We start from the raw sequence: 27,802 nt of genomic DNA, 5'->3' as shown, positions 1-27,802 counted from the left end.
TCATGGAAAAGTACGAGAGGGTAATTGCATGGTTAAAAGAGAAGGTGCCGTTGCAGGACATAGACTGGGTTAAGATAGATCGAACAACTCAGGAACCTAAAGAGACCGTTCACGAGTTCTATGAGAGATTGCTGAAAGCATTCAAACTGTACAGTGGATTGGATGTGATGGATCCCAAAGACATAGGACAGTTTGTTTCAAAGTTTGTCCTGGGATTGCGACCAGACATAAGCTTAATGATTCAACAGCATTTGATTTGTTGGCAAAACAAACCTTTAGATGAGATTCTGAGGTATGCGAGGTACTGTAGCGATGAAATAGATTCAAAGGCAAAGAAACTTAAGGAGAAGCTGATGTTGGTGCAGATGCAGTCAGCTGGAAAGGGTGGACAGCGGCAACAGGGAACAGGAACCCTAGGGAAGAAACAGAATAATCAAAGCAGAGATGAGGAAGAAAAACTGAGACCTAGGGTAGATATCGCGACGCTGAAAAAGACAACGAGGTGCCATCAGTGTAACGAGGTAGGACACTGGAGACGCGAGTGTCCCTATAATGTCGAGACGGGGGAAATAGAACAGGAGGAGGATGAGGTTCAAACCAGCATGGTAAAGGGAACAGCAGTCCCGAAGGGAAAGTTTATCAAAGGGGGGACTCAGACTCCTCGAGCCCCGTTCCCTCAACCGCCTCGGATTACAAATGGAGGGAAAACCTATAGACAACTGCCACTGTTCGTAGGAGGAGAAGAATGCTACTACGTTGATCCTCTTACGGGGCAACGAGTGAATAGGGAAGAAGACTGTACCCTAGGAGCAGCCCTGGAAGTAGACCAGAGAGGACCATACGTAGAAGCTGATGTGGCTGGATGTCCTACGACCTTTTTGGTGGATACGGGGGCCACTCGATCCACTTTGAGATCGGCGGTAGTCCCAGGTCTGCCAATGTCGGGAGAGACGATTCAGGTGGTAGGAGTCGCAAATAGGAGAATGACGAATCCTCTGACAGAACCAGTGTCAGTGAAGATAGGGAAGTACAGTGATGAACATCAGTTTGTGATTTGTGATTCTAGCCCTGTGTGTCTGCTAGGAAGAGATCTGTTGTGTAAATTAAATTGCACAATATATTGCACACCTGAAGGAGTAGAAGTGCAGACTAACGATGATGATGCCGATTTTAAGGTTGTAAACTCGCAGGAATGCGTGGAACTATATCCTACCCTAACGGTGGAGGAGCTTCCACAGGACTTGAAGGAGACAGTGTCAGCTGAGGTGTGGGATTTTACTGGAGAGGAAATAGGACTGATCAAAGGGGTAGAACCGGTAAAGATCATGGTAAAACCCAATGCCGAGTATCCAAGAACACCACAATATAAGTTGACACCGGAGACAATTGCAGGAATAAAGCCTGTGATCGAATTCATGATTAAACAGGGAATACTGAAGGAGATCGTGGGAAGTCCATGTAACTCCCCGATTATGGGTTTGCAGAAGCCTAGTGGGAAATACAGAATAGTGCAGGATCTTCGAAAGATTAATAATATCTTTGTTTCATGTTGTCCAGTGGTACCGAATCCATCAGTGATATTGTTCCAGATACCGTTCCAAGCTGAATGGTTCACAGTGATAGACTTGTGCCAGGCTTTCTTTTCGATCCCTTTAGATGAGGAAAGCCAGTATCTGTTCGCTTTTAAGCTGGAAAATCGCGTTTTAACATGGTGTCGTATTCCCCAGGGGTATACAGAAAGCCCATCGATTTTTAACCAGCTGCTGAAGAAAAATCTTGAAAGTCTAGTACTGCCCATGAATTCGGTTCTGGTCCAGTACATAGACGACCTGCTTGTTGCGTCAGAAACTGAGGAAGCTTGCAAAGTAGACACCATCACCTTACTAAATCACTTGGCCGAGAACGGACACAAGGTGTCTCCAAGTAAATTGCAGTATTGTCTGACCGAAGTGCAATACTTGGGCCATAGGATTGAAAAGGGAAAACGGAAGGTGTCTCCAGACAGAATAGAGGCGATCATGAAAATGAACGCGCCTAAAACACAAAGAGAAGTCAGGATGTTTCTAGGCATGGTTGGTTATTGTCGGCAGTGGATAGCCAACTTTTCACTGAAGGCAAAACCTTTACAAAAACTGACGCACAAGGGGGTGAGTGATCCGGTACCATGGGACAAAGATTGTTTGATGGCATTTTTGCAGCTGAGGGAGGACTTGTGTCGTGCCCCGGCTTTGGGAATGCCTGATTACGAAAAACCATTCTTGCTTTACTGCTGTGAAAGGGAAGGTTGTGCTTTAGCAGTTTTGGCCCAGATACACGGAAATGCGCGTAGACCATTTGCGTATTTTTCGGCTACATTAGATCCAGTAGCCGCAGCGTTGCCCGGATGTCTCAAATCCGTTGCTGCAACGGGTGTCAGCATTGCAAGATGTGAAAATGTGGTAATGGGACATCAGTTAGTGGTGTACGTACCGCATTCTGTGGAATTGTTAATGACCAGGACCAAGACTCAGCATTTGACGAATAGCAGGCTCACACGCTATGAGCAAGTCATATTGGCTGCTGAGAATGTGACCCTAAAAAGATGCTCTGTCTTGAATCCTGCTACTTTGATGCCACTTCCTAATGATATTGATGATGAAATCTGTACAGATCATGACTGCCTTGATGTGACTGAACTATGCACCAAACCAAGACCAGATATCGTAGATGAGCCATTGACAGACCCCGATGAAATATTTTTTGTTGATGGTTCATGCGTAAGAGATGATATCGGTCAGCTGAGAGCAGCTTATGCAGTTTGTACAATTACCAGAGTTGTGGAAGCCGCCTGCCTGGAAGGAGTACATTCCGCTCAGGTAGCTGAAATCGTTGCTTTGACCCGTGCCTGTTTAGCAGGCAACAAAATTCGAGTCACCATATACACCGATAGCCAGTATGGTTTCGGGGTAGTTCACGACTACGGGCAGTTGTGGTCTCAAAGAGGTTACATGACCTCCTCGGGTTCTCCTATTAGGAATGGAGAATTCGTGAGATTATTGTTAGAAGCGTTACAAGGTCCAGAAGCTATAGCGGTTGTTAAATGCGCCGCGCACACAAAGAATACAGATTTTGTGTCACAAGGAAACCGATACGCAGACAAAGTTGCACGTTATTGTGCGGAACAGGGGTATTCTCACACCAAGGTAGAAGTGGGGGGAATACAAGAAAGAACTGAATTGACTATGTTGTTAGACACTGTAGACACGTGGGACGAACTGAAGTGTGTCCAGGAAAATGCACCAGATGTTGAGAAAAAAGCATGGGAAACAGCTGGGTGTACCAAAAGTGAGATGAATTTTTGGATTTCTGCAGATGGGAGAGCAGTTTTACCAAACAAACTTGTTAGTCCAATGGCAAGGAGATTGCATGGACCAGCACACATAGGTAGAGATGCTATGGTGAGAGTATTCAGACAAACGTGGTACAATCCGAAGTTTAGAGTAGCGGCAGAAGCAGTATGTCAGCGTTGTGCAATCTGTCAGCAACTAAACGTAGGAAAAAGAACACCAGTCACATTGAGTCACATAGGGAGGTCTGGGGGGCCTTTCAATAGAATGCAGCTGGATTTTATTGAAATGCCCAAGTGCAATCGACTCAGATACGTCTTAGTGATTGTCTGTATATTTTCCAGATGGGTTGAAGCTTACCCTACACGTAGGTGCGATACACTTACAGTAGCAAAATTGTTGCTTAGAGAGTTGATACCGAGGTTTGGGGTGCCATCCTCTTTGGAATCGGACAGAGGAACTCATTTCAACAGCGAAATAGTGAAGATGCTATGTTCAGCTTTAAGCATCGACCAGAAGCTCCACTGTAGTTATCGACCAGAAGCTTCGGGGATTGTAGAACAAATCAACAGTACGATAAAATCCAGACTTGCCAAAGTTTGTTCATCGACATCTCTGAGTTGGCCTGATGCACTTCCATTGGTCCTTATGAGCATACGTAGCACACCCGATAGGAGGACAGGTCTCTCTCCACACGAGGTGCTAATGGGGAGAGCTATGAGATTGCCATCGGTTCCGACTGCAGCATTGTTGAACATCACAGACGATTTGATCTTGGACTACTGCAAGGGACTATCTGATGCCATTCATTCTGTGTCCCTCCAGGTCCAGGCTGCAGAGGTTCCATCAGCACAAGACTTGTGCCATGACCTATGTCCGGGGGACTGGGTCCTGGTGAAGAAGCATGTCAGGAAGAACTGTCTAGACGTGCGCTGGCGAGGACCGTTCCAAGTCATACTAGTTACGAACACTGCAGTAAAGTGTGGAGGCTTGCCCAACTGGATACACGCCTCACACACTCGAAGAGTTCCAGCACCTTTGGAAGAAACAGCTCCTCTCTCGGATGAAAATCCAGCAGAAAGCGGAGAAGCCACAGAGAGGGAAAGTCAAGCTGTAGAGGTGGTCGAAGAGGCTGAGCCTGTGTCGGAACAGGCTGATGACGGTCAGGACACCAGTGAGACCGAAGTTGCCTCAGAAGAAGAAAACAGCTGGGAGTTCGAGTCAGATACCGAACAAGCTGTAAGTGATCAAGAGACGAGTCCAAGAACAAGGAGCAGGAGGACAAGGAATGGAGAAGCTAGTTGGCCGGAAAGAAGGAGAAGGTCAACCTTGAGAGCAAATTCAGAGAGAACCCTTGTCCCGATTTCTGAAGATTCGGAACTAGACGAAGAAGCTACGGATTCAGGCTCTGAGAGTCCGAGAAGATCAAGAAGGGTACGTGTGCCCTGCAGGAGGTACGCCACCCCTGAATGGACTTATCTAGCAGATGTCTTGGGGACAGAGATCTGGGAGAGTGAGAGAAGTGCAAGTGATCAATCTCGATCCAATTGTGGCAGTGGAGATATGGATGTTGACGCCCGGAATCGAGACTGAGGGGTTATTGACTTTCACACTTCCTGTTCCCCTTTACCTAAGTCGGATCAAAGATCTAGTGCTGAATCGATTAGAGTTTCCGACTTTTGGTCATCAAATACCAGCACAAGAAGAAAAGGTCATTCGTTTAGAACTATTGGAATATGTCATTAGAGCTGCAGGTACGAGAATTGTTGTAGATGCATAAAGACTTTTTAAGCTATAAAGAAGAAGATAACCTAGCGCCGAGTGGAAAGAAGAATAAAATTAGGGATTACATTTAGAGGACGGAGAAGGGTTAGGGTTGTCTATTGCTGAAGATAAAAAGACATTGTTGTGAAAAGAGACTTTTGTTGCTTAAGAGCGCTTCACAGACTGAGAAATCAAATAAAGCAAAGTAAAAATCTGAAAAAGAAGACCTTTCCTCGAAAAAGAAAGAGCTACGCTGTTTTGATAACATGGAGAATGGCAACCCAAACCGAAAAGCCAAATGCATAATAGGTACACTAATAGCAGTAGTAATTTTTCTCATTATTACAGTAGTTACCACATCATACATGGTAGGACATACAAGCGTAAGGGAGACAACAGATGTAAAGCCTGTAACGACTTTGAAACCTGCTCTTGTTGGGAAGAAGGAGGAGAGCAATGTAATTCGTGAAAAGGCGTTATTGGCAGATGAAGCTCGTAGGTTACACGTAGACGAGTCACAGGGAAATTTTAGATCAAATGCATATGCCAAGCTATTATATGAGTATATTGATGCCATGGAGGCCAAAGATTGTTATGTTTGCATGCAATTGCCGGCCTCCGTAGATGAAGGCATCAGATATCATCATCTCCCACTGACTTATGGGATAACATGTAGTTTATTGCTCAGTATATTTTATGGTAGAGAAGGGTTCGAGTACTACTTTTCAAATTATGATTCGGTACTGCCTGAAGTCCCGAATTATAAACAAATGAATAAGTGGGACTATCACAAAAAGGAAGATAGATTAGCAAAATTCTTTCTTCCTTGGGATACATTAGATACTTCATATGCACGCAGAAATAATCTGACTTGCAAAGTGTCAGAGGTTGAGAAGAAATTTATTGGACAAGTAGATGACCGGTACAGAAGGCAGAAGATTCTAAAAATGTCAGGACAGTGGAAAACTGATTGGACCGAAGAAGAAAAAGCACACAAGAAGAAGGGTAGCAATGGTCCAATAGCTTTGGATAGAACGCAGAAAGGGAAGTTATGTTTAACTCGAAGTAAGACATATTATGAGAGTGTATTTGTAGGTGAAGTAAATTGCGAACATGCTTTTAGGTTAGAGTACTATACGAAAGATTTTATGAAAGGGATGCAAGCGATTCCTAATGTATATTTTGTATGTGGAAGAAATGCCTATGTAAAACTGCCTGACAATTGGTATGGTTCGTGTTATTTGGCAATTGTTTTCCCCAAAATATATCATGCAAAGGATTTAGAGATCATAGAAGGAAAGACTTCGAGAAGAGCGAAAAGGGAAGTAGGAGATGCTGAAGTAGTTGGAGACATATTTGGAGCAATGTTTCCTCTTTTAGGTTTAATACTTAATGATGTTAAGATCAGGAGACTAGCTACAGTTGTGGATAGATTGTCTGCTAGTACTGCAAGGTCATTGATGCTAGTAGAAGGAGAGATGCAGTCGATTAGGGCAATGGTTCTTCAGAACCGTCTTGCTTTAGATGTTCTGCTAGCGAAAGAGGGCGGAGTTTGCAAGGCTTTGAAGGTCCAGGAATGTTGTACTTACATTCCGGACAATTCAAAACCACTTGAGAAAGTCATACGGAACATTACAGAGATACATCAAGAAATCGAAGATTTAACAAAAGTAAATGTTTGGGAGAAAGTAGGTCATGGAATGGGAAAGGTTGGAAATTGGTTTGCCAATCTTGGTAAAAGCGTTATTTGGTACATATTGAAACCTGTTTTAATAATATTAATTTGCATAATCACATTGTTGGGTTTAGTGAGACTGTACAAATGGTATAGGTCAAACCGGTTACAAAGGTCCATGAGAGAGCAAGAAAGGAGATTAGCTGCTTTACAAGATCAACAGTATAAAAGTTTAAGAGCTCTCGAAACGATAAAAAGAGGGAACCTTGTAACTAGTTCTGTGTAAAGTGTCATTCAAATTGAAATTAGTGATGACCCCTAGAGGTCATCAAAGGGGGGAACTGAGAGAGCGCAATTTGAATGAAACACATGTCCGTACCATATTTACAAGCATATCGCATAAAGTTAGAAGTTGTAACATGAAGTAGCACTTGTAGCGTAAAGTTAGCCGATGTAACTTACGTAATAGGAAATGTATTTGTATTCACTTTAGGATATGCATTAGAAAGACTGTACATATAGTGGTCTAATATAGAAACGTGTAAATGCTTAAAAGAACAGTAGAACGTGCTAAACTGAATATACGTATGTAATCATTAGACGGAGAAAGCGGTGAAATGTAAAGCAAAGAAATGTGCAGACTATATAGCACTGTGTAAGAAACGAGAGTATAACATTGTATTTTATGTAACATGAATTCAAGTATAATCAATAGTTTGCTGATTCGATTATATATATAAGAGTGTTAAAAGTCATACTGTGTAGAAGAGTTTGTAGGAATGTTAGAATAGTGTGGACATATGTGATTTTAACCTAACGGACCAAGGGTTCGCAAGAGTGTAGTCCGCTGCATGTAATTTAGTGGTCTCACAGGAAGAGGGGGATAGCCTTGATCTGTACGTGCGAGACGAGAGTCAAAGGTCTTGTTAAATTTAAAGTGACAATGCTGGACGAAGTTTATGGCTTAAGTGAGATAAGGGACGCTTGGAATTTGGGGTCTTGTTACGAAGTGACTGTTCTCAGGACCAAAAGAGGTTACGATCACAACGGTAATGAATGGAACTCTGTTGAGGTGATAGACTTTGCTCTGAAAGTGTCAACTGGAATGTCATGAGGTTACCAGCACGATGACGAAGATGGCGCCTAAGAAGCGAGGTCAACTTAACGGACGACGCGAAGAGATGAAGCTATGGAAAAACCCAGAAGAGATCACGTGAAATGTGTACGTGGTGGGCGTCAAAGGGGCGTTCCACCCATACTGTGATTTTGTATTTAGGGACAGCACCCCGGGGAGAAGTTAGCGCAGATGGCCTGAGGAGTCAGAGAGAAAGAGCAGAGCGCAAGGGAGCAGTAGGCCGAGGACCCTTAGAGAGCGGATGGGTAGGCAGAGAGGGTACTGTTTCTCGACATAGAATTCCATCAGAGACTAAGAGAGTTTGAACTTCTTTGGAAGTCAAACTGCTGACACCTTTTTAGGTAAAGAACTTACGATGTAGGGATGTCACTTAGCATAGAGTAGGGACAGATTTAACTTGTTTTTCTTTTTTTAGATGACGCAACAGATCCACTTTGTGTCTATGCTATTCAATTTGTTGATTCTGGAATTGGTTTTAATCGTTTTCTTTTGTAGACTAAGATTCTTTAGGGAATTTATGTTCCTTTTAGTTCCTGTATACTTGTTGAATCTTATCCTGAGAGGATTGTATATGCAACTGACATTGATTTTATATTAAACTTTTAAACTTTATCAGTCGTAAGTGGTTCTTCAGAGTTGCGTCAGTTAATGGGATTGATCTAACTTATGTGGGTTTGCCTTTTACTCAATGACAGTCAATAATCGATCCAAAATTGGATGAATGAGATAGGTATCTAGGTAATCAGAAAAGATATCAAAATCTCATTCCCCGCACCATCTTTATACTTAATTAGGCGAGTTTGAATTTCCTTCATGTTTTTCTGAATTTCATCTTGGTTCTCATGCGATTCTAGTTCTTCTAGGATTTCGGTGATGCGCTCTAGTAATTCCTCCCTCTCACTTGCCGCATATTTTATTAAGATATTCAACATGTTTTGGGAAGACTGTGCACTGTTATCTGCCCAGTCTTCCAACATCGCATATACTTTCAAAGAGACAGCTCCTCCTGGGGATCTCGCCCATAGTAAGGAGACAGGTTAAGCCGGTAGAGCCACCTCCGGCAAAAATAATTTCTGAAAAGTCTGCAAAGAAGCAACGCACTCTCAGATGCAGTATACAGCAGTTTTTAATCCTCACTATAATGTGTTTCGAGAGTCTCCTACTCTCTTGATCACACAATGAGTGAAAGTGACACAGTGCTTACATACACGTAATCATAATCAGTCAATCATCTGATTACGATTACGTGTATGTAAGCACTGTGTCACTTTCACTCATTGTGTGATCAAGAGAATAGGAGACTCTCGAAAAGCGTTACAATGAGGATTAAAAACTGCTGAATACTGCATCTGAGAGTGCGTTGCTTCTTTGCAGACTTTTCAGAAATCATATTTATATATATATGTGTCTATGTATATATAATAGAATTTCCAACTGCGCAAAAATCAAGGACAAAACATTAGGGGTGAAATATCTTGATGATAAATGAGTGGATTTGGAAATGCATCCTTATGCAATTTTTCAAACAGGAACTGACTTGACAAGAAAGAAAACAGCTTCATCTTAGATTCGGAACATTAAACATCGTTTTGACAAACTACCATCTTGGAAATGAAAAAGGAAACATTTAAGGCGTGTACATATAAGAGTTGTTTCCAACATATTTCCTCAGAAATCATGCAGGGGTATGCCTCAGAGGGTGGAACACCCTCCCCCTTCCTTAGAAAGCTTTTCCAGAAATGGTAAGAATCTTTCATGTAGTCTCTTTCTATTAGCAGCCAATGCCGGTTGACCTATACCAGGTATTTGGTGAAGTGGGTTCTCCATGGCACTCTAAGGTGGCACAAGACTTTGACCTATTGAAAATCAAGGGTAAGAGCTTGCCCCTCAATGAAATTCCATACTCAGCCTGGGCACAAGCCATAAAGCGTCAAGTCCAGTCCATCTTTTCCGAGCTTGATCTCCTAACGCTACGGCACAACCCATTAACATTGGCCCTGGATAAGTCTTATATTCCCGGCAAACCCCAACCATACCTGCGAGACTCACTAACAACTCATGCGAGAAAGAAAATCCTGTATGTGCGCCTCCTGGCCCTCATGATCGCGGAGTTTAACCCAAAATGGGCATGAACGGACGGTGCCATCGCCTGTCGATTATGCAACTACCGCAGAGAGTCATGGTTACACCTGCTGTGTTGCTGTACAAAGTTGGTCAGTGACCGTCATCGTTTGCTGCGCCCGGCCTTACGGAATCTTGGCCATAGAACATGCAGAGAGGCTTCGGACTGGTGCTTCTCAGAAACTACGACCTGTCTATTAGCTAGGGTCGGTAAGTTCACCCATCAAGTTAAAATGGCACTCGACCTCCACCAAAAGGCCACAGATCCTAAGGGTCTCGACACTGTGTAAGGAGCGCCATCTGGAGCCCAAACGATTGTCAGTTTACAGCTAACTTAGGGAGTTCCCGTTAAGTAACTGGAACAACTGGTCCCAAAAACTATATCAGGGTCGGACAAGGGTCCAATGAAGAACCCATCCTTGGTGTTGTGTAGTGAAAACGCTCATGTCAAACTTCCACACTTTCCCAAGACTCTAATTGGCATGAAGCTAAGGAACAGACAAAAACCTTCCTTCTTTTAATAGAACTTTGATCGGACAAAAAGGGGCAAAAACAGTCACTATTCTATTTTAAAGTTGTACATATGGTTTTACTGGGCGACGGGCACACTGGGGGGGGGGTGATGTTCTTTGTGTTTTATACTGTATAGATTTTAAGTAATCGCACAGTTTTTTTTTAATAAATAAAACTATACCAGGTAGCCATAATTTAATACCTTGGGTTTCCAAATGCTTCTTCAATGTTGTTTAGGGGCAGTATTCTTCTATACATCAAAATGATCCTTTTCAAAACCAAATGTTTGTGTCTCATTCAAACACTGGCCTCCCGCTATACCACATTTGTTTAACTGTAATACTGGATAGGCATCATTCAGAAAAACAAGGTTGTTGCTTAATAAATGTTCACAACTCTTGCTGATGTCTGGTTTGATTGTTATATATTTTCAAATCTATTTTTAATGGTTATGTTTTTTAAAAATGGGTTGATATAGCATTAAGTTTGCATATGGTGTCTTTAGCTCGCCCATTGAAAATTGGATCATGGACCATTTTTAACATTACAATTGATCAACTCGGACTGTTGTTGTTATGTTAATATTAGCAGAACACAGGAAGATTCCAGTACATTTTGGGAGTATAATTCGGTGTGGGTGTTACTTCGATAATTCTTTGTAGCTTAATCATGGTAGCATAATCATGGAGAAATACCCAAAGATTCCATGACATTATGCAGAATTACACAAGAAGAGAAATTCTGCATTTAGGGCTATTTTCTTTGAGCACAAATGCCTCCTCATGTTTAAAATGGACACAAGGATGTATTCTGCAATAGGAAATAGCGCTAAATGCAACAGAACATGAATAGTGAGAGCGAGTAACTGATCACATTCACTGAATATGCACTTGAGATCAGCTTTTCTTCCAACTTACTCCCAGCATTTAGTACCGGCTTCTTAGCACAAATGCATCTTTGCATCCAAACTGAACATTACATGCATTTCACTGCAAGAAAATAGGACTTCATACAAGAGAAAATAACCAGAAGCGCAAGCAGACGATCTTGCTCCGTTGATGTGCTCTCACTGTAGGATTTCCCCCCAAATTACTCTTAATTACTGCATTGGGTGCAGCCAAGTCCTGCACCTAAACCTCACAGGCGTGTATAGCTGACTGTCTTATGCACGGAAATGGCTTGGTCAAAGTGTCAGCGGGCCTATTTTCTTTATTATTGGGTCTTCACATGAACTTATATAAAGTAGACATATTGTTTTTTTATATAACATCACCAATAACTATAATCAGAATATATATTTTATACATTGACACAATATAATGTTTAAAAAAAGGGATTTTTAAAAAAGATTTAATAAAACTTCCTTTTAAAAAAAAACAACATATCTTTGAGTCCTTTTTATAATATTTTTCAGGCTGCAAATTGTAGTCATGCAACCTACCACAAGGGGCTATGCACTCCAGCTAAAGAGCAAAGAGCTCCAGGTTGGGGTGCTCCAGTTATACAAATTTCACACCAAATCACAAAAAATAACTTTCTGGACCAAGATCTATCTTACTTCCAAATGTGGTGTCATTTTATTCAGCCGTTGTGCCTGTAGGGCTTTTTCAAAATTCCCAATGGAAATTGCATTGGGAAATTGCTTTTTTGGGCCCCCTTTTTTTCGGCCTCCACTCGACTGAGTACCCCAAATGGTAAAAAGAGCACTATTTTTGGAAAGGTTCCAAGAGAAATATATCCTAAATATAGTTCAAATATAACTATCCAGTGTTATATATAATTCTCACCCATAAATGTTCCAAATGATGGACTGTGGTTCATTTCATTTGGAAATTGTAGGTGATTTCTTTAGACAAGTTAAGGGGGCTGGAGGTTTTTGATACAGGTTTGGGAACAACTAAGCACTCATTGCAGCATAGCTGCATCACTGTAAGGAATTTATTCAGGGAGTACATTTGTTAATTGTTTAATAAAAGCTGCACTATTTACTTTTTACTGTTAAATCCAATGTAGAGTATTTTCTAAATCACTCTCTAAAGGATATAATCATTTCTCATACTGCATCTTGTTGGTATAGTAATGTTCTTCTGAAACAGTCTTCTAAGTGTTTTGATTATTATTCCTAAGGGATAAAATAAGTCCGGCTTACCAACAGGACTTGAACAGAGGTAACAAATATTTCTGTATCTCTATATCAAAAGAATGAAGACATGAATAAATGCTTCTGAGTTGGACACCAGAAGGGGTAATTGTCCTATCTAGTCTGATTGTTCCTCATCACTCCCCTTGAGCCACAGAATTTGATTAATTATGTGAAGTAGGCAAATGGTTATTGCCAAAGCTCCTGTTCCATTGAAAATCCTACAAATGTAATGGATGACAGCTTCAAAATATTTCTGATGGTTGATGTGAAACCTCTTGGGATCAGCTGAGAGCAAGGTGGCTCACATCCCACATTGCAAGTGAAAAATTGGAGTCTCCATATTTGCATCTTTTCATTTGTTCTATGTCTCCATTGGCTAGATACTCCAAGAAGTGGCCACTGGGTTCCTTCTGCCCACGTGCTTGAAAATCGTACTTACAATTGTGCCTGAAGTACTGTAATTTATGTACCATCCTTCATGAACTATTAAAAACATGTATGACTATTTAGAGAGTATTTATACTGTTAGTGAAGTATTATAGTCTCGTAATAATAAACAATTGTTAGATTGTTGACAGATGTGTGAATGGTTGTAGGACCTGTCTTTTTATGTGTGAAGACTCTGCACTTGTAAAGATACTCCTTTGTGAATAGTATACAAATGTTAAGTTACACAAAAGTGTAAGTTTACCTTTGTGAATCAGGCCTCTAACCATTCATTAGGTATTGGACATAAATGCTGAGCAATCACCAGGAGCTAAGACAGACCTGGATTTGTGACAAAGACTGGGGCAGTCACAGATTAGATGTTCTTGACCTATCATCTCAAACAATTAGTGGGTGTCACTCAGAATAGAGATCTGTCACTTAATTCTTACCCATGATATACAGTTCAACAGATGGATTCTGAGCGGAATTCCAAATGAAGCACTTCTTGTGTATCTGGCACCATCTTAGCAGTCTAAGAGATGGCAGGAAGGCTCTCCACTATAGGGGGAGAATCCATGCAGCTTTTTACTCTGAAAGATGCTGATATTGAACAAAGAAACATATTCCGGTTGCCTCCTTCACACCTGTCCAGCCTATGCACATGTACAGTTTATTATGCCAGGTATTAGTCTAGTGGGAAGAGGGGAGAGAGGAAGGAAGTAACAACATCATCTATGCAATATTTATGTAGGAGAACAAACTAACCAAGCATTGCTACTGCTAACTTAACCAGTATTCAGCAGCGGTTCAGCAAAGTAGCAAAGATAAACACCCACTAGTCTGACTTAGTTTTCTTTTTTGCGAGGAAAACATGCAGACTAAGAGATGGTGGCCATGAAGGGTGGCAGCTGCTCCTAGTCCTAAGGAGGTGCTCCTCAAAACAGGAGATGAAGAATGCAGGCATACTCGATCTTACCTCAGGCAATAACAAACCAGCTTCTTCACATCCTAAATTCCTTGGAGAAAAAGTTAATGGAAGATGTGAGAACACATGTAAAACTGGCAATGAAATATGAACTGATTAGTATTTGAAAAATGGTGATGATGTGTAACATGTGTGTTAGTAATTCAATCTATATTCTCCCAACTAGTTATAGATACAATTGGCAATTCTACCGTAAATCAATTTAATGGAAAATGAAAGTGATATATTAATTGAGCATGGTGAAAACTATGGATTATGTGTTAGCTTGGCATAATACAAACCGAGATGTTTATTCCTCAGAGTAGAAATTGACAATGATTTTGTAACAGAGGTTAGATATTGGAGCTTTATATAGTAACTAGACATAATGTAAATTGGCAATGGTGGTTCAGCTAGCGTAACTACTGACCATAATTGTGCAATTTTGGACAATGGAAACATTGCATTATGCCTAATGGAAACTAATCCATACATGCCAATTTACTAAATTGGTAACAGGTCAAAATGTGCTGAATGAGCACGATGCAAATGTATATGATGTGCTATACAGGTATACAGAAAACAAATGCTAATATAGCATAAATGAAACTGGCAATGATATACTACCTGGTCAAAACCAAAAATGGCAATGTGATACTGGGTGGAATTTCCACTACAACAATGATCGGAGTAATTTTGGTAATTCCGTGTTACTCTTTTACTCGGAATTACTGATAATAATGTGATTACACCAAACCCATGCCGTTCACAGACAAAAACTCTCGTAAAATATCAGATGTTCTTTTTGATTAAAGGTTGCCAAGTGAGTTTTGAGTCTACTAAAACACCTAACTAGTCACAATTGTCACCCATACTCAAAGTTTGATCCTGAACTGAAAAAGTTGCACTTTTAGTATTCCTTGGTCCCAAGATCATTACATGTGGCTTGTTAAAATTTGTACACAAATCCAGGATGCTCCTAATCTCAACAAAATTATTTAGAAGCTGCTGTAGACTTCTAGCAGTGCAAGCAATTAAAATAGCATCATCAGCATAAAAAAGTGCTTGGGGCAATCTGCACTGTACACTGTACAATAGGAGCCCTCTCAAAGCGATTAACATGCATTATAACAATAACGGGAGACAATATGCAGCCATGTTGGACCCCAGGTCTAAGTGCAAAGATCTTCGGACATTCACCCTTGCTGCCAAAACGAACTAAGGCTGTCAGTCCACAGTGAAGATCCCTGAGAAAGCTAACCAAACACACATCCACCCCCATGGATCCCAGCTCTGCCCAGAGTTTATCCCTGTTTGCCAAATCAAACGCAGAGTTGAAATCCATAAAGGATAGATGAAGAGAGCCCCCTTTCTACCTGAACATAGTTTCTGATTATAAGGTGAAGTTTGAGATTCTGCTCACATGGTACCCCTCCCTGCACAAAACCCATAGTGAATGTTCAACTATGTACTCTGTTCCTCGGAACACTGGGTCAGTCTATTCAGAATGACCCTTCCAATAATGTTGACCCTCAATCTCTATCAAACTAATGGGCCTATAACAGGAGAGAGAGAGAGAACTCTGTTTATTTAGACCATAGTCTTTAAACTCCAAAGATCTTATAAATACATAAAACTATACAATACCAGACAACAACAAGAAGAAACACATTAACATTTAAAATCACACAGTTACTTTGCGGACAGCTTTGCTTAATACATCTGTAATAAAACCGTATCTACCATCGCCCCTAGCAGCCTCTATATTTCCAATTTTATAGACTCAGTTAAAACGTTTAAAACCTCATAAAAACATAATAAACAATGATAACATAGATCCTAAGATAGGACAGAAGGGGTCACTCCATTTCCCCTTCTTGTACTCTGGATCAATGACAGAATGTTGAGACGACACAGGAATTGAGCTTCTAATGGCATCATTAGGATAGATAGCTAGGAGGGGCCCAGAGGCCCACCCATGCCTTGAACAGGTTGCCTGGGACCCCATTCACCCCTAGAGCCTTTCCCCCTGGTAGAGATGCAATTGCATCATATGGCCGAGATACCCGCCACCCCCTCGCAACACAATCCCCAAGGATGGGAAACCGGAAACAGTTCTGAACTTTTGGAAGACGGGAGGGAGTGACCCTCCCGGCCGTATTTATTAAAATATGAAACAAAAATTAAAACATGAAAATAACAGTTTCATATTATGTACAATTTCATTTCCACATTTGCGATGTTTGGCTAACCTTAACATATGCTCTAATACAAAGGTTCTCCTAGCCGAACTAACATCCTACAAAATATTAACTTGTAATTTGAAATTGTACATCCTAACGTTTAAGGGCCAACGGCAAGGTCGTAACCGGTGTCAAGATCCCTAAACCAGAAATGACCCCCTCACTTGTGAGGGGCGACCGCACAGAGGCGTACCTCAAGTGCCACTACCAATTTCCCTTGACTTGACGGGGGCCCCATTAAACTCGACGCCACTTAAAGGTCGTTCGAGGACTCGTGTGAGGTATCTAGAAGGTAGCGTAGACCCCCCTCCCAAACCCCACACAACTTACCACATCTGCCGTCGCAGATGACCTGGCCCCGGGAAATTCTCCAGGAGGGGGCTGTAACCCCTCCTACCCAGGAAGGGGCCTTGACCGCCTTTCCTTTCCTTCCGGCGGCCCATCCTTAGAAGGAACCGCCTCCCCGTTGAGGGGCCAATGGCCACCTCCCTCGAGCGCTCCCATCCGTAATGGGTGACGCCCACTCATAGGGATCTACCAATTAGTGCTCACCGATCATGACCTTACCGCCCGACAATAAATACGACAAACTATCTAAAACTAAATTACTAAAGAATTATATATTATAAGCATAATTATTGATCAACACTAGTGCAAATACTTTATTTGAAAATATCCAATACATGACCATCTTTATTGCAGATTCAAAATATCACGACAGTCGTCACAACCTGAAAGAAAATAGAGTCACCATATCAAAAAACTTTATTCACAACGAGTAGCTGTCCTCAGGGGCTGGTGGGTGGGTCAAAATTGGCTCTTCGTTCCGTCTCGAGCTCACGTGCAGCGAGGAGGTGCAGCTTCAGAGCACAGGAACAAGAGGATGCTTTCTTGGCTTGTTGCTCCTTTTATCCGTCTTCGGGGCGGGCGTACACCCGCCCCTGCCTGCCCCAAAAGGCGTGGCCGGCCGCGTCAGTGTCTAGGCCAGCCCACTCCAGGGCGGGAAAAAGGCGCGCCCCGGCTACGCCGCTTCGGGCATACCAGCCGAGGCTCGCCTCCCGCCCAAGATGGCTTCCCGGGGGGATCGTGGTACTCCACCATACGTTTGGGGGGACCGAATGGTCGCCCCTTTCCATATGGCCGAGATACCCGCCACCCCCTCGCAACACAATCCCCAAGGATGGGAAACCGGAAACAGTTCTGAACTTTTGGAAGACGGGAGGGAGTGACCCTCCCGGCCGTATTTATTAAAATATGAAACAAAAATTAAAACATGAAAATAACAGTTTCATATTATGTACAATTTCATTTCCACATTTGCGATGTTTGGCTAACCTTAACATATGCTCTAATACAAAGGTTCTCCTAGCCGAACTAACATCCTACAAAATATTAACTTGTAATTTGAAATTGTACATCCTAACGTTTAAGGGCCAACGGCAAGGTCGTAACCGGTGTCAAGATCCCTAAACCAGAAATGACCCCCTCACTTGTGAGGGGCGACCGCACAGAGGCGTACCTCAAGTGCCACTACCAATTTCCCTTGACTTGACGGGGGCCCCATTAAACTCGACGCCACTTAAAGGTCGTTCGAGGACTCGTGTGAGGTATCTAGAAGGTAGCGTAGACCCCCCTCCCAAACCCCACACAACTTACCACATCTGCCGTCGCAGATGACCTGGCCCCGGGAAATTCTCCAGGAGGGGGCTGTAACCCCTCCTACCCAGGAAGGGGCCTTGACCGCCTTTCCTTTCCTTCCGGCGGCCCATCCTTAGAAGGAACCGCCTCCCCGTTGAGGGGCCAATGGCCACCTCCCTCGAGCGCTCCCATCCGTAATGGGTGACGCCCACTCATAGGGATCTACCAATTAGTGCTCACCGATCATGACCTTACCGCCACAGGCCGGATAGTTGACCGGCTATCCGGACCCCCCACAACACTCCTACCTAAAGGTCATGTCTTAAGGTCTGTAGCCAAGCTATACAGTCCCCTATGAGTAACTCGTTCCCCACCCGGGACAAATGAACACCATCCCCCAGATACATACTGTCACCAGTAATACAACCATGCGAAATAGAATGCAGTGTATTGGAACGGAACAATCTACTCACTTTGTTATTAATTTTCCTTACTGAATGGTTCAGAGCAGAAACAGAAATAGCCCCCCGCCAAACTTTCCGTGGTATCAAATGGGACCATGCAATCGTGCACCCTGGAACTCTCCTTGCCAACCAACTTACAGTGGAAAGCATTGCCTCAAGAAGAAGTTGTCTACCAGTGGTGACCAAATCATTGCCCCCAAGATGTACTATGACTATAGACGGCGGTGACCTCGTCCGCCCTAGCAAACCCTCAAAAAATGATTGAAACTGGTCAATACAGAGTCCGCCCCTTCCGTAGAAGGACACCCTGTACCCGTATTCCCCAGCCACGTGAATCATGTCACCTGCTTTGAATACGTCCGCGGCACGCCTCACGTATGAGTGGCCCACGACCCACACCTCCTTTTTCACAGCCGGTGAAGTCTGACCGCTGGCCCGGTGTTGGGTCGACTGCATAGTTCGCCCCGCCTCGTAGGCTCGCGCAACTGAAACCAAACAAAAACAAGAAGCGTGAGTACATCATTACAGCTTCACAACATGTGCAACCGCACATACCTTTTATAACAATTGGAGGACCAACGCCCCACACGTTTAACTTGTTCAACATCCAGACCCCTGGCTGTAGCCTCTGTAGCAGCCCCTATCCGAAAGGAATGGGTCCCAAACTCGCCCGGGTTCAAGCCCGCAGCAGTAATCGACATCGCAAGCACCCGCTGAAACTGAAACCTCGTCAGTGGGGTGGCGTCAGCGTGTCTCAACAAGGTCCCCCCCCATGATGCCACCCTTTGTGTTAAATATGTCTCTACACAACTCACCGGGCACATGGAGGACCCGGGAATCCTTTGTATGATTATGCAATCACCCATCGCACCCTGATCGGTCTTGGACCTGAAAAACGAGACAGTCATTGTCTCCCCTCTGATCTGAACGTGCTCTCGGCACAGTCCCCCCATCACATCCTGCTTGTTCCTCGCCACTAGTTCGCTCACCCGCATGGCCCCATGGAATGCCAGCGTAAAAGCGGCTCGGAATAACACTGTTTCAAACTGGGATGAACATGTTGCAGGGAGTCTGGATAATAACAGGGCCAACCTATCCAAACCTATCGGGCGCCTTTCATCTACTTTGCGACCCTCAAGGCGTTGCCACCCACGTAGCGCTTTTTGCACCACGAAAGACGCTGTCGGGTCCTGGATCCCATGAGCCCTAGCCACAAAGGAAATGGCGGCCCGATGCCTCTGGGCCGTAGCCACTGATTTGCCTGCCTGATGTAAAGACAGCAAAAAGTTTACTACAGACTCTTCCTGGCCCCAAAGCTCCCCCCTAGCAGCCCCCAAAAAGGCCCAATAGGATCGGAACGCCCCTTCATATGCCTTTTTCGTCCTGGGTGCTAAACTCTCTCCCACGAGGTTACGAAGTTCGGGGCACCGAGAGACCAGAGAGCTTCGGGAAAGGGTGCCACCACCGGGTCCGCTGTGGGCAGAAAACCCCAGAAGGCCTGCATATGAAAACGAGAAAGCGCATCAGCCGCCTTGTTCATTACCCCCGGGACATGTCTTGCCCTAAATAGTACATTCAATTGCATACATAGTAATACGATTTCCTTGAGCAATCTCAGAATCCATTTGCATCGTGCTGCCTGGCTATTGATACACTCAACCACGGTCATGTTATCAGACCAGAATACCACAGAGTGATCCCTGAATCCCTCAGGCCAAGTTCTCAGGGCCACCAGAATGGGAAAAGTTCTAGGAAAGCAATGTTACTTGTCAGTCCATTATCATGCCACCACGACGGCCATTTTTGTGCCGACCACTGCGTGCCGAATATGGCACCAAAACCAATGCTCCCAGCCGAATCTGTCCACAGCCCCAGCTCCTCAGAAGACACGGCTGGTTTGTTCCAGACAATGCGACCATTGAAATCCGCCAGAAATGCCAACCAAATGCGCATGTCCTGGCGAACCTCTGCCGAGAGCCTTGTGTGATGATGACCCTCCCTCAGGCCGACCATGGCTTGAGCGATCGAGCGAGAAAAGGGGCGGGCCATCGGTATAACTCTTAGGGCAAAATTCAATTGTCCCACCAATTGCTGTAACTGATGTAGCTTAACCTTAGACTCACTTATACACATTTGCAGGGATGCCCTGAATCTGAACACTTTGTCTCCTGGTAAACGAAAACAACCTTCTTTGGAATCGAGCTCGATCCCCAGAAACTCGAGGCAAGTCGAGGGACCCACCGTCTTACCTGGTGCCAGTGGCACGCCAAACTGATTCATCAAGACACAAAATGCAGACAAAGCCTGCCCACATTCCGGATCCCCGGCTGCCCCCAGAAACAAAAAGTCATCGAGATAATGCATAACATGGTGAAACCCCGTCTTCTTTGTGAAGACCCATTGCAGGAAGCAACTGAACATTTCGAAATAGGCACAAGATATAGAGCACCCCATCGGCATACACTTATCCATGTAATAATGACCCTGAAACATGAAACCAAGAAGACGCTGATCGTCTGGATGTACCGGGAGCAACCGGAACGCTGACTCGATATCAGATTTTGCCATCAGCGCCCCGGGCCCCAGGCGATTCAATATGGCTACGGCCTCATCGAAGGATGCGTACCGCACCGAACACACTTCCGGGTCTATCGCGTCGTTTACGGAAAGACCACGTGGGGCTGATAAATTATGTATCAGCCGAAACTCACCCGGGTCCTTCTTGGGGACCACCCCTAAAGGGGAACAAACAAAGTTAGCCACTGGTGGTACATTAAATGGACCGGCGACTCGACCTCGAGCCACCTCTTTCCCGATCTTTTCTTGTACCACGGTCGTATGCTGCTGGACCGATATCTGGTTTTTACATTTTGCTATACCCTGAAAATCCCCCACTGGGATGCGGAAACCATATGAAAACCCGTTCCGCAACACCCGAGCGGAAGCGTGATCCGGGTATTCGTTGAGCCAGGGAATCATTGCCATGGTATCAATTGGAGTAGGTAAAGGCGCCCCTCGGACTATGTCAGACCTGTTTGGCGCCTCCTCTACCGCCGTTATCACCAGTTTTGGCTCTGCACATGGACTCAGGATGGGATGATTGCCCGCACCCACTACACTCGTGCCTAAATTTGCATGACCCCTGGGGCCTAGTACATTTTCCCCTGTTAAAGTTCCAACATACCCCCCTTTTTCCTGTGTTGCCGATTGGCCTTGAGTGATTTTCGTTACTCGTACTTGATCGAAAGGGCGTCCCCGCATATTGGCGGGAGGATTCAACAACATTACTCCCTACTAATGGCACTTTCAACATACCGGAGTCCTCCATTTTGGACCAGGACACAGAATCATAACAATCCCAAGTCAAGTTTCTATCATGCTCTTTCGCTTTTCTGAAAATATTATCGTAACAGAACCAATGATTGCCCTCGTGTGATACAGAATACCCCATGATCCGTGACTGATCGGCAATTCAGGCAGTAATTCGGGCCTCCGTTCACCCAAGATGGATGTAAAAACCCCCCATGCTTTGCCCCAATTGCCAATGTTTTCATTTACCTTGAAGGCGGCCATCTTTGCGCGCCAAACACTCGGATGCATGAGCTCCTTCTGGCTCTTAACATGCTCCATCTCATAATGATCGGTAAGCAACGAGAAGATGTTTATATACTCCTCTGCCCATATCTTCTCTTTAATAGCTAGAGGGACATGTTGACCCAACTTTTCCCTTCGAGAGGGTGCCGACTCATCCCTCGCAACCGGCAAAGGCCGCTTACCTGAACTGGAAGCTGTATCTGCGACTGCCGCAGCCGGCAATGGCGCCTTCGTCGCTTCCCTTGTTTCCCGCAGCTGCTTCATCAACACCCGCGCGTCGTCAGCCGTGGCGCCCTTGCTACCTTTACCCAACCACGCTGCTAATTGTGCTGCCAGCTCGGGCGGCATATCTTCTCCGGACACGGGGGTGACCACTACGGGAATCGGATTCCCTTCCTCCGGCACAGGAATGGGTGCCTCACGTGGGTTACAGGGAACTGGGACGTCTCCCCCCGCTGCTCCCCTTCTGGGCCTCTTGCCTTTTCCACCTGGAGCTGTTCCTGCCAAAGGCCGTTTCGGCCCCCCTTCCTCGTCTTTATCCGCCATTCGCTTCTTTAGGTCGGTCACCTCCTTCATGAGAACACGCAGCATCTGCTCGGTAGTCATTCTCTTTCCCGCCTTTTTAGGCATTCTCCAACAGAGTATCTGCAAAACAAACAAGAAAGATTACAACGCTCAAAATTGGCTCTTCGTTCCGTCTCGAGCTCACGTGCAGCGAGGAGGTGCAGCTTCAGAGCACAGGAACAAGAGGATGCTTTCTTGGCTTGTTGCTCCTTTTATCCGTCTTCGGGGCGGGCGTACACCCGCCCCTGCCTGCCCCAAAAGGCGTGGCCGGCCGCGTCAGTGTCTAGGCCAGCCCACTCCAGGGCGGGAAAAAGGCGCGCCCCGGCTACGCCGCTTCGGGCATACCAGCCGAGGCTCGCCTCCCGCCCAAGATGGCTTCCCGGGGGGATCGTGGTACTCCACCATACGTTCGGGGGGACCGAATGGTCGCCCCTTTCCACTAACCTCTTCCCATTGCAGCACTAATTTTGCATCTTGAGCCAGCGGGAGAAGTTCATGAGCTAAGCATTGCACCTGGTGTAAAGCAGTGAAGAGATACCATTAGGTCCATCAAGTTCATATTCAAAAATATATTGCCATTATGATAATTAATGATTTGAACTTTTTTTGCACATAAGTCATGGATTCAGGCTATTAAATCAATCATAAATTGGTGTCTTTCTCTCTGAGTGGCTGTAACTCCGGTTTGTATCCTACTCGTGTTTCGTCACGGAAGTGCCCTCTTCAGGAAAAGCCACAGCAGATAAAATGCAATATCCTTTGAAACTGAGAATGTCTGCCCGGGTTCTAGAGGAACTGAATGATATACAGCATTGATGTGGAAATACCACTTACCTTCATTTGAATGAGCAAGATGTTCAATATGTAAATTTTAAATCAAGATGGCGGTTGTCTGAAGGATTCCATATCACCCAATGGCTAATGACACTGTGAGAGTTCGGGCGACTTCAATTCGATATGTTGTGAACCACTTAGGTGCTGTGTTGAATGGATGCAACATGCGCAGTAAGACAACCGTCATTTTGATTTTAAGTTTGCATATTGAACATCTCCAAAGTGGGCAGAGCGGGCTTTAGTGTCGGTCAGACTGGCCAAACCCCTAAAGAAGATACAGGTGCAGGTACAGGTGCGACTCCTGGCACAGGATTCGGTGCGAGATGGAGTACCCAAGTATATGGTGAGTCTGTTGGGGCCAGGGAAGCCCTTTACTGCCACTAAGGAGGAAATTACGAAAGGGTATCCAATATAGATCCAGGAGTAACATTAACATTTCAAAACCAGATGTAAAGATAACCACTGGCAACATAAATGAGAATCCTTTAGTTTGATTGCATGTAAATGTATCTCATAGGAATATTCTGGCAATCTAGCATGGATTTTCCCCACCTGAACCTACACTAGACATCACTGATGTATGAGTGACCTCTCGCTTCTTGTAATAAGCATCACATTATCTACATAGACCAATAGGCAAACAGGACCAGCAACAATGATAGGAATATCAGCAGATACATGTATTATTTGCTAATACAGATTAATTATATAGATTGGATGTCTAAAGAGGAGCAGCATGCACCCTTGCATACCCACGATAGTAATGACTGCAGATTAAGTTAACAAGGAACATTTATCATAACAAATTGTGGTGAAGTTTTTAGAAACTTGTCAGTTTAGAGTAGAGCATGTTTCAACTAGCACTACAAAGAAGTGACATTAAAATGCGTTTATACTGCAGCTATCAGAAACACTATTTTTACTATTATATCCATCAATTGTCTTTTTAAAGAATAATCTTGAATTTACAACTAACCCAGGTGTTACAATTTTGCTCGCTTCTTTTACAGGGTCTGTGAAGGGGGACACACTGGTCCTCTATGGGTTTGCCACAAATATTCATCTGCTTTTACCAGCATGTGCCTACTTTAAGGAGATCACCATCATGGATTTTTTAGATACCGGCCTGCAATATGCTGAAAATTGGCTGAAAAATCACCCAAAAGCATTTGACTGGACCCAGTGCTTCAAATCTGTTCAAGGGGATGAGGATCAGAGGTTTGTAATTTACAACTTAGTCTTCCCACACCATATGACCACCAATTTACAGTAGAATATTATTTCATTACGTTTCATAACTTTAGTGGTTTAAAACGAACAATGGTGTCTCACCACATCTTTTAGAGTTTTATTGTTCATTATACAACCATATTTTGTACTATCTGCATTTATGTTGCCAAATAATAAGATCCAGGGGCAGACGTACTAAGGGTTTGCCTTGCCCTAGCTGATGCAAGTCGCTACAAGGCAACCCAAGTCCTTAAGTGCAATTTACTGAGCCAGGTAAAGCCACTTTGAATGGCTCTGTGTGCTTTAGTATCACTGCCCTGTGTTACCTTTTGGCAGAGAGGAATTCCACAGGTGGAGTGTAGGCATTCCCATGCATCCACCCATGGTTTTTACAGCAAACCCAGATTTACAAGGGTCTGTAAACCCGAGTTTGTGCCAAAATGGTGCTCCTACCCGATCTAGGCGTAACGAGGGGAAATATTTTTTTTGTCCTCGTTACTTCCTCTTTGTATGCATGTGGCATGTCCTTAAGGATTGTTTTTGTGCAGGAAGTTGTTCCTTCCTGTCAAAAACAATCCTGTCCTTAACGCAGGGACCCAGGCAGCATGACGCAAGGGTATCTGCATTGGTGCTAGGCAGTACATGGTGCATCAGCACAAGTAGGAAGCAGAAGTGTGCCATATCTTAGTAGACTTGGTGCATTTCTGCTCTCTCTGTTTCACGCAAAGCAGCACAGCAAGTTCCCTTGCTGGGTTGCGTTGCAAAAAACTTAGTAAATCTGCCCTCCAGTCTTATTTGGAACTGCTTTTGTCAAAGTTTCAACTTCCAGACATCCACACGCTTACTTAAAGTTCTGTGGTATCAGAAGAAATAAATGTACTGTGTTGGTATTGGCAAACATTTCTTTTTCACATCAGATTTAGTAAAATCTGGTAATATCACAACGCCTGATAATAGAAATGTGCAGAGAAATGTGGTAAATGTGGTAATGTCGTCACTATGGGGCACATACATCAAAGGTTTTTGCGATCTCAAACGGTGCGATTAGCAAAAATCGTCCGTTTGTGATCGCAAATTGGCCTTTGGAGATGCACGAAAGTGTTTCCTATGCGCAATTTAAGAATTTGCAATTATTTGCGAACTCGCAAATTGCGATTGCATTTAAGGAATCGCACTTTGCGATTCCTTAAATACAATGCTAGAGGCACACATGTTTGCCCCATGTGAAAGGACACATTGCTGGAGTTGCGTCACTTTTGTGACACACTCCAGCAATGTGTCAATTTTGCGCCATACAGATACGTCAGAAATACTGACGTATCTGTAACTCCTTGCGCCATGATGCGTCATACTGTAAATATGACGCATCATTGGTGTAGCAAGGAGGGCTCAGTGAAAAGTGACGCATCGCTGTTTTCACGCAGCGATGCGTCACTTTTCATAAATGAGGCCCCAAGTGAGCAGGTAATTACATTGAATTGAAATAACTACATTAAACCCACTTGTTAAATGAATTAAAAACCGAATGAGTATGCTAATATGATCGTTTTTGGCCCAGCTGTGAGGTCAATTTAATACTTTTTGTACTTTTTCAGGGAAAAGTGGATTGCAAATGAAGAAAAACTGAGAAAAGCCATCACCATCAAAAACATCATAAAATTAGAACTCTCTGAGAGTGGTCCGGTTGCACCTAAGCCATTTCCTCTGGTCGATTGCCTGCTAAGCCCATACGCTTTGGCCGTGGTATGCAAGGATCAGGCATGCTTTATCAGCACTTTGAAAAATATGTCATCGTTGTTGAAGGTTGGGGGTCACTTAATACTGTTTCTATTTATTCAATGCACATACGCTTACATAGGTGGTTTCAAGCTTCCGGTCCTATGCATCGAAGATGATTTTGTGAAAATTTTTTTGAATGAGCAAGGATTTGTGATTAAAGAGTCTCGGCTGAACCCTAGGATCAACCAAACAAAGATGTCAGTCATGGACTTTTCACATATTTTGTTCCTTGTTGCTCTTAAAGTGAAAAATGTGAAATAATCGAAAAGATCAACAATTAATAGCTGCATATGTGAAGGATTTTGTTCAGTAACAAAGAAACATGTAAGTCTATAAAAAATTATAAATTTTGATTCTCCAGCTTGTGATCCCTTTTGTTGTCGGGGATTGGTATTGTTGTGTTTTCTACACATTCTGCCTAGCTTCGTCATCAATTATTTACTTATATTAAAATCTTTATAATGCAAGACTATGATACTTGAATTGGCTTTATGGGAAGAAAAAAAGGGAGAGAGGAAGAAGCAACATATTTTTATTTGGTAACAAAGCATGAAGGGTACTCTCCATTTTCTGAGCAGGAGAAGAATGGTGTGTTCCATTTAATTGTGATGCATTATTTCTAAATAGGCTTTTAAGAAGAAATCCCCTACATATTTTGGTTGTTTTGGGTTGCAGTTTGGCTTGTAATGTAAGCCCTCTTTAAGATGGCGGTAAGTTGGACGGCCGACCACCGTCGTAATCGGCAGGTGACCATATGACAATGAGTTGGTGGTCCCACCTGGACTATTACAATAAGGCCACTCTGCAGGCAGTCGGAAAATGCCTTTTTTCTACTGCAGCTTGTGCTGCAGCCCAGGAAAAGGGCTGCAGCACAAGCCGCAGTAGAAAAAGGCACTTTGTACACATCCATGAACAGTGTGCCAGGAATCCTGGCACATGATGCATGATCCTGGCACATGATGCCCCCAGGGCCACCTAGGATTGGCTGACAGGGGATGGAGACCCCAAAGTTCATTTCTACTTGCCTTTTCATGACAATCGGACCGTCATGTAAAATGCAGTTGGAAAGGCTCATACATCATAACTCCTATGATGGTGCCTGCGCAGGCACTGCCTCCATTGTAGGGATAGGATTTTGACTGCTGCCCCGACTAGAAATTGGATCGTGTTGGAGGCAGCGGTCTTTCCCCCCGACTCCTGTAGTAAGACCGGCTGCATCAAAATACATCGGTCGGACAGATGCCCTGGATTTCTGGCAGACCGCCTCCAACAGCCTGTCGGTGGTGGCCCGCCTGACATCGTGATTAAGCTAATAGTTTTAAATGTGTGACGATGAATGTTTAGAGTATCTGAGCTGAGCTGGTGATGTTGTATGTAATATTAATA

The 27,802-nt window shown here is 43.9% G+C and overlaps 1 protein-coding gene across 1 annotated transcript in view; it reads left to right on the top strand.

The window, feature by feature from the left end:
- LOC147732897 (nicotinamide N-methyltransferase-like) overlaps positions 1-26,763 on the top strand; it is a 67,975-nt gene extending 41,212 nt beyond the window's left edge. Inside the window, exons 2-3 of the mRNA XM_086958876.1 lie at positions 24,418-24,625; positions 26,233-26,763. Coding sequence (XP_086815002.1) covers positions 24,418-24,625; positions 26,233-26,677 — 653 coding nt within the window. The 3' untranslated portion in view covers positions 26,678-26,763. The remainder of the gene's footprint in view (positions 1-24,417; positions 24,626-26,232) is intronic.
- The last annotated feature ends 1,039 nt before the right edge of the window (positions 26,764-27,802 follow it).

This window comes from Lissotriton vulgaris, chromosome 2_1 (assembly GCF_964263255.1).
Source record: "Lissotriton vulgaris chromosome 2_1, aLisVul1.2, whole genome shotgun sequence".
NCBI lineage: Eukaryota > Metazoa > Chordata > Amphibia > Caudata > Salamandridae > Lissotriton > Lissotriton vulgaris.
The sequence above is the reverse complement of the archived record's forward strand: the minus strand, read 5'-3'. Positions and strand labels throughout refer to the sequence as shown.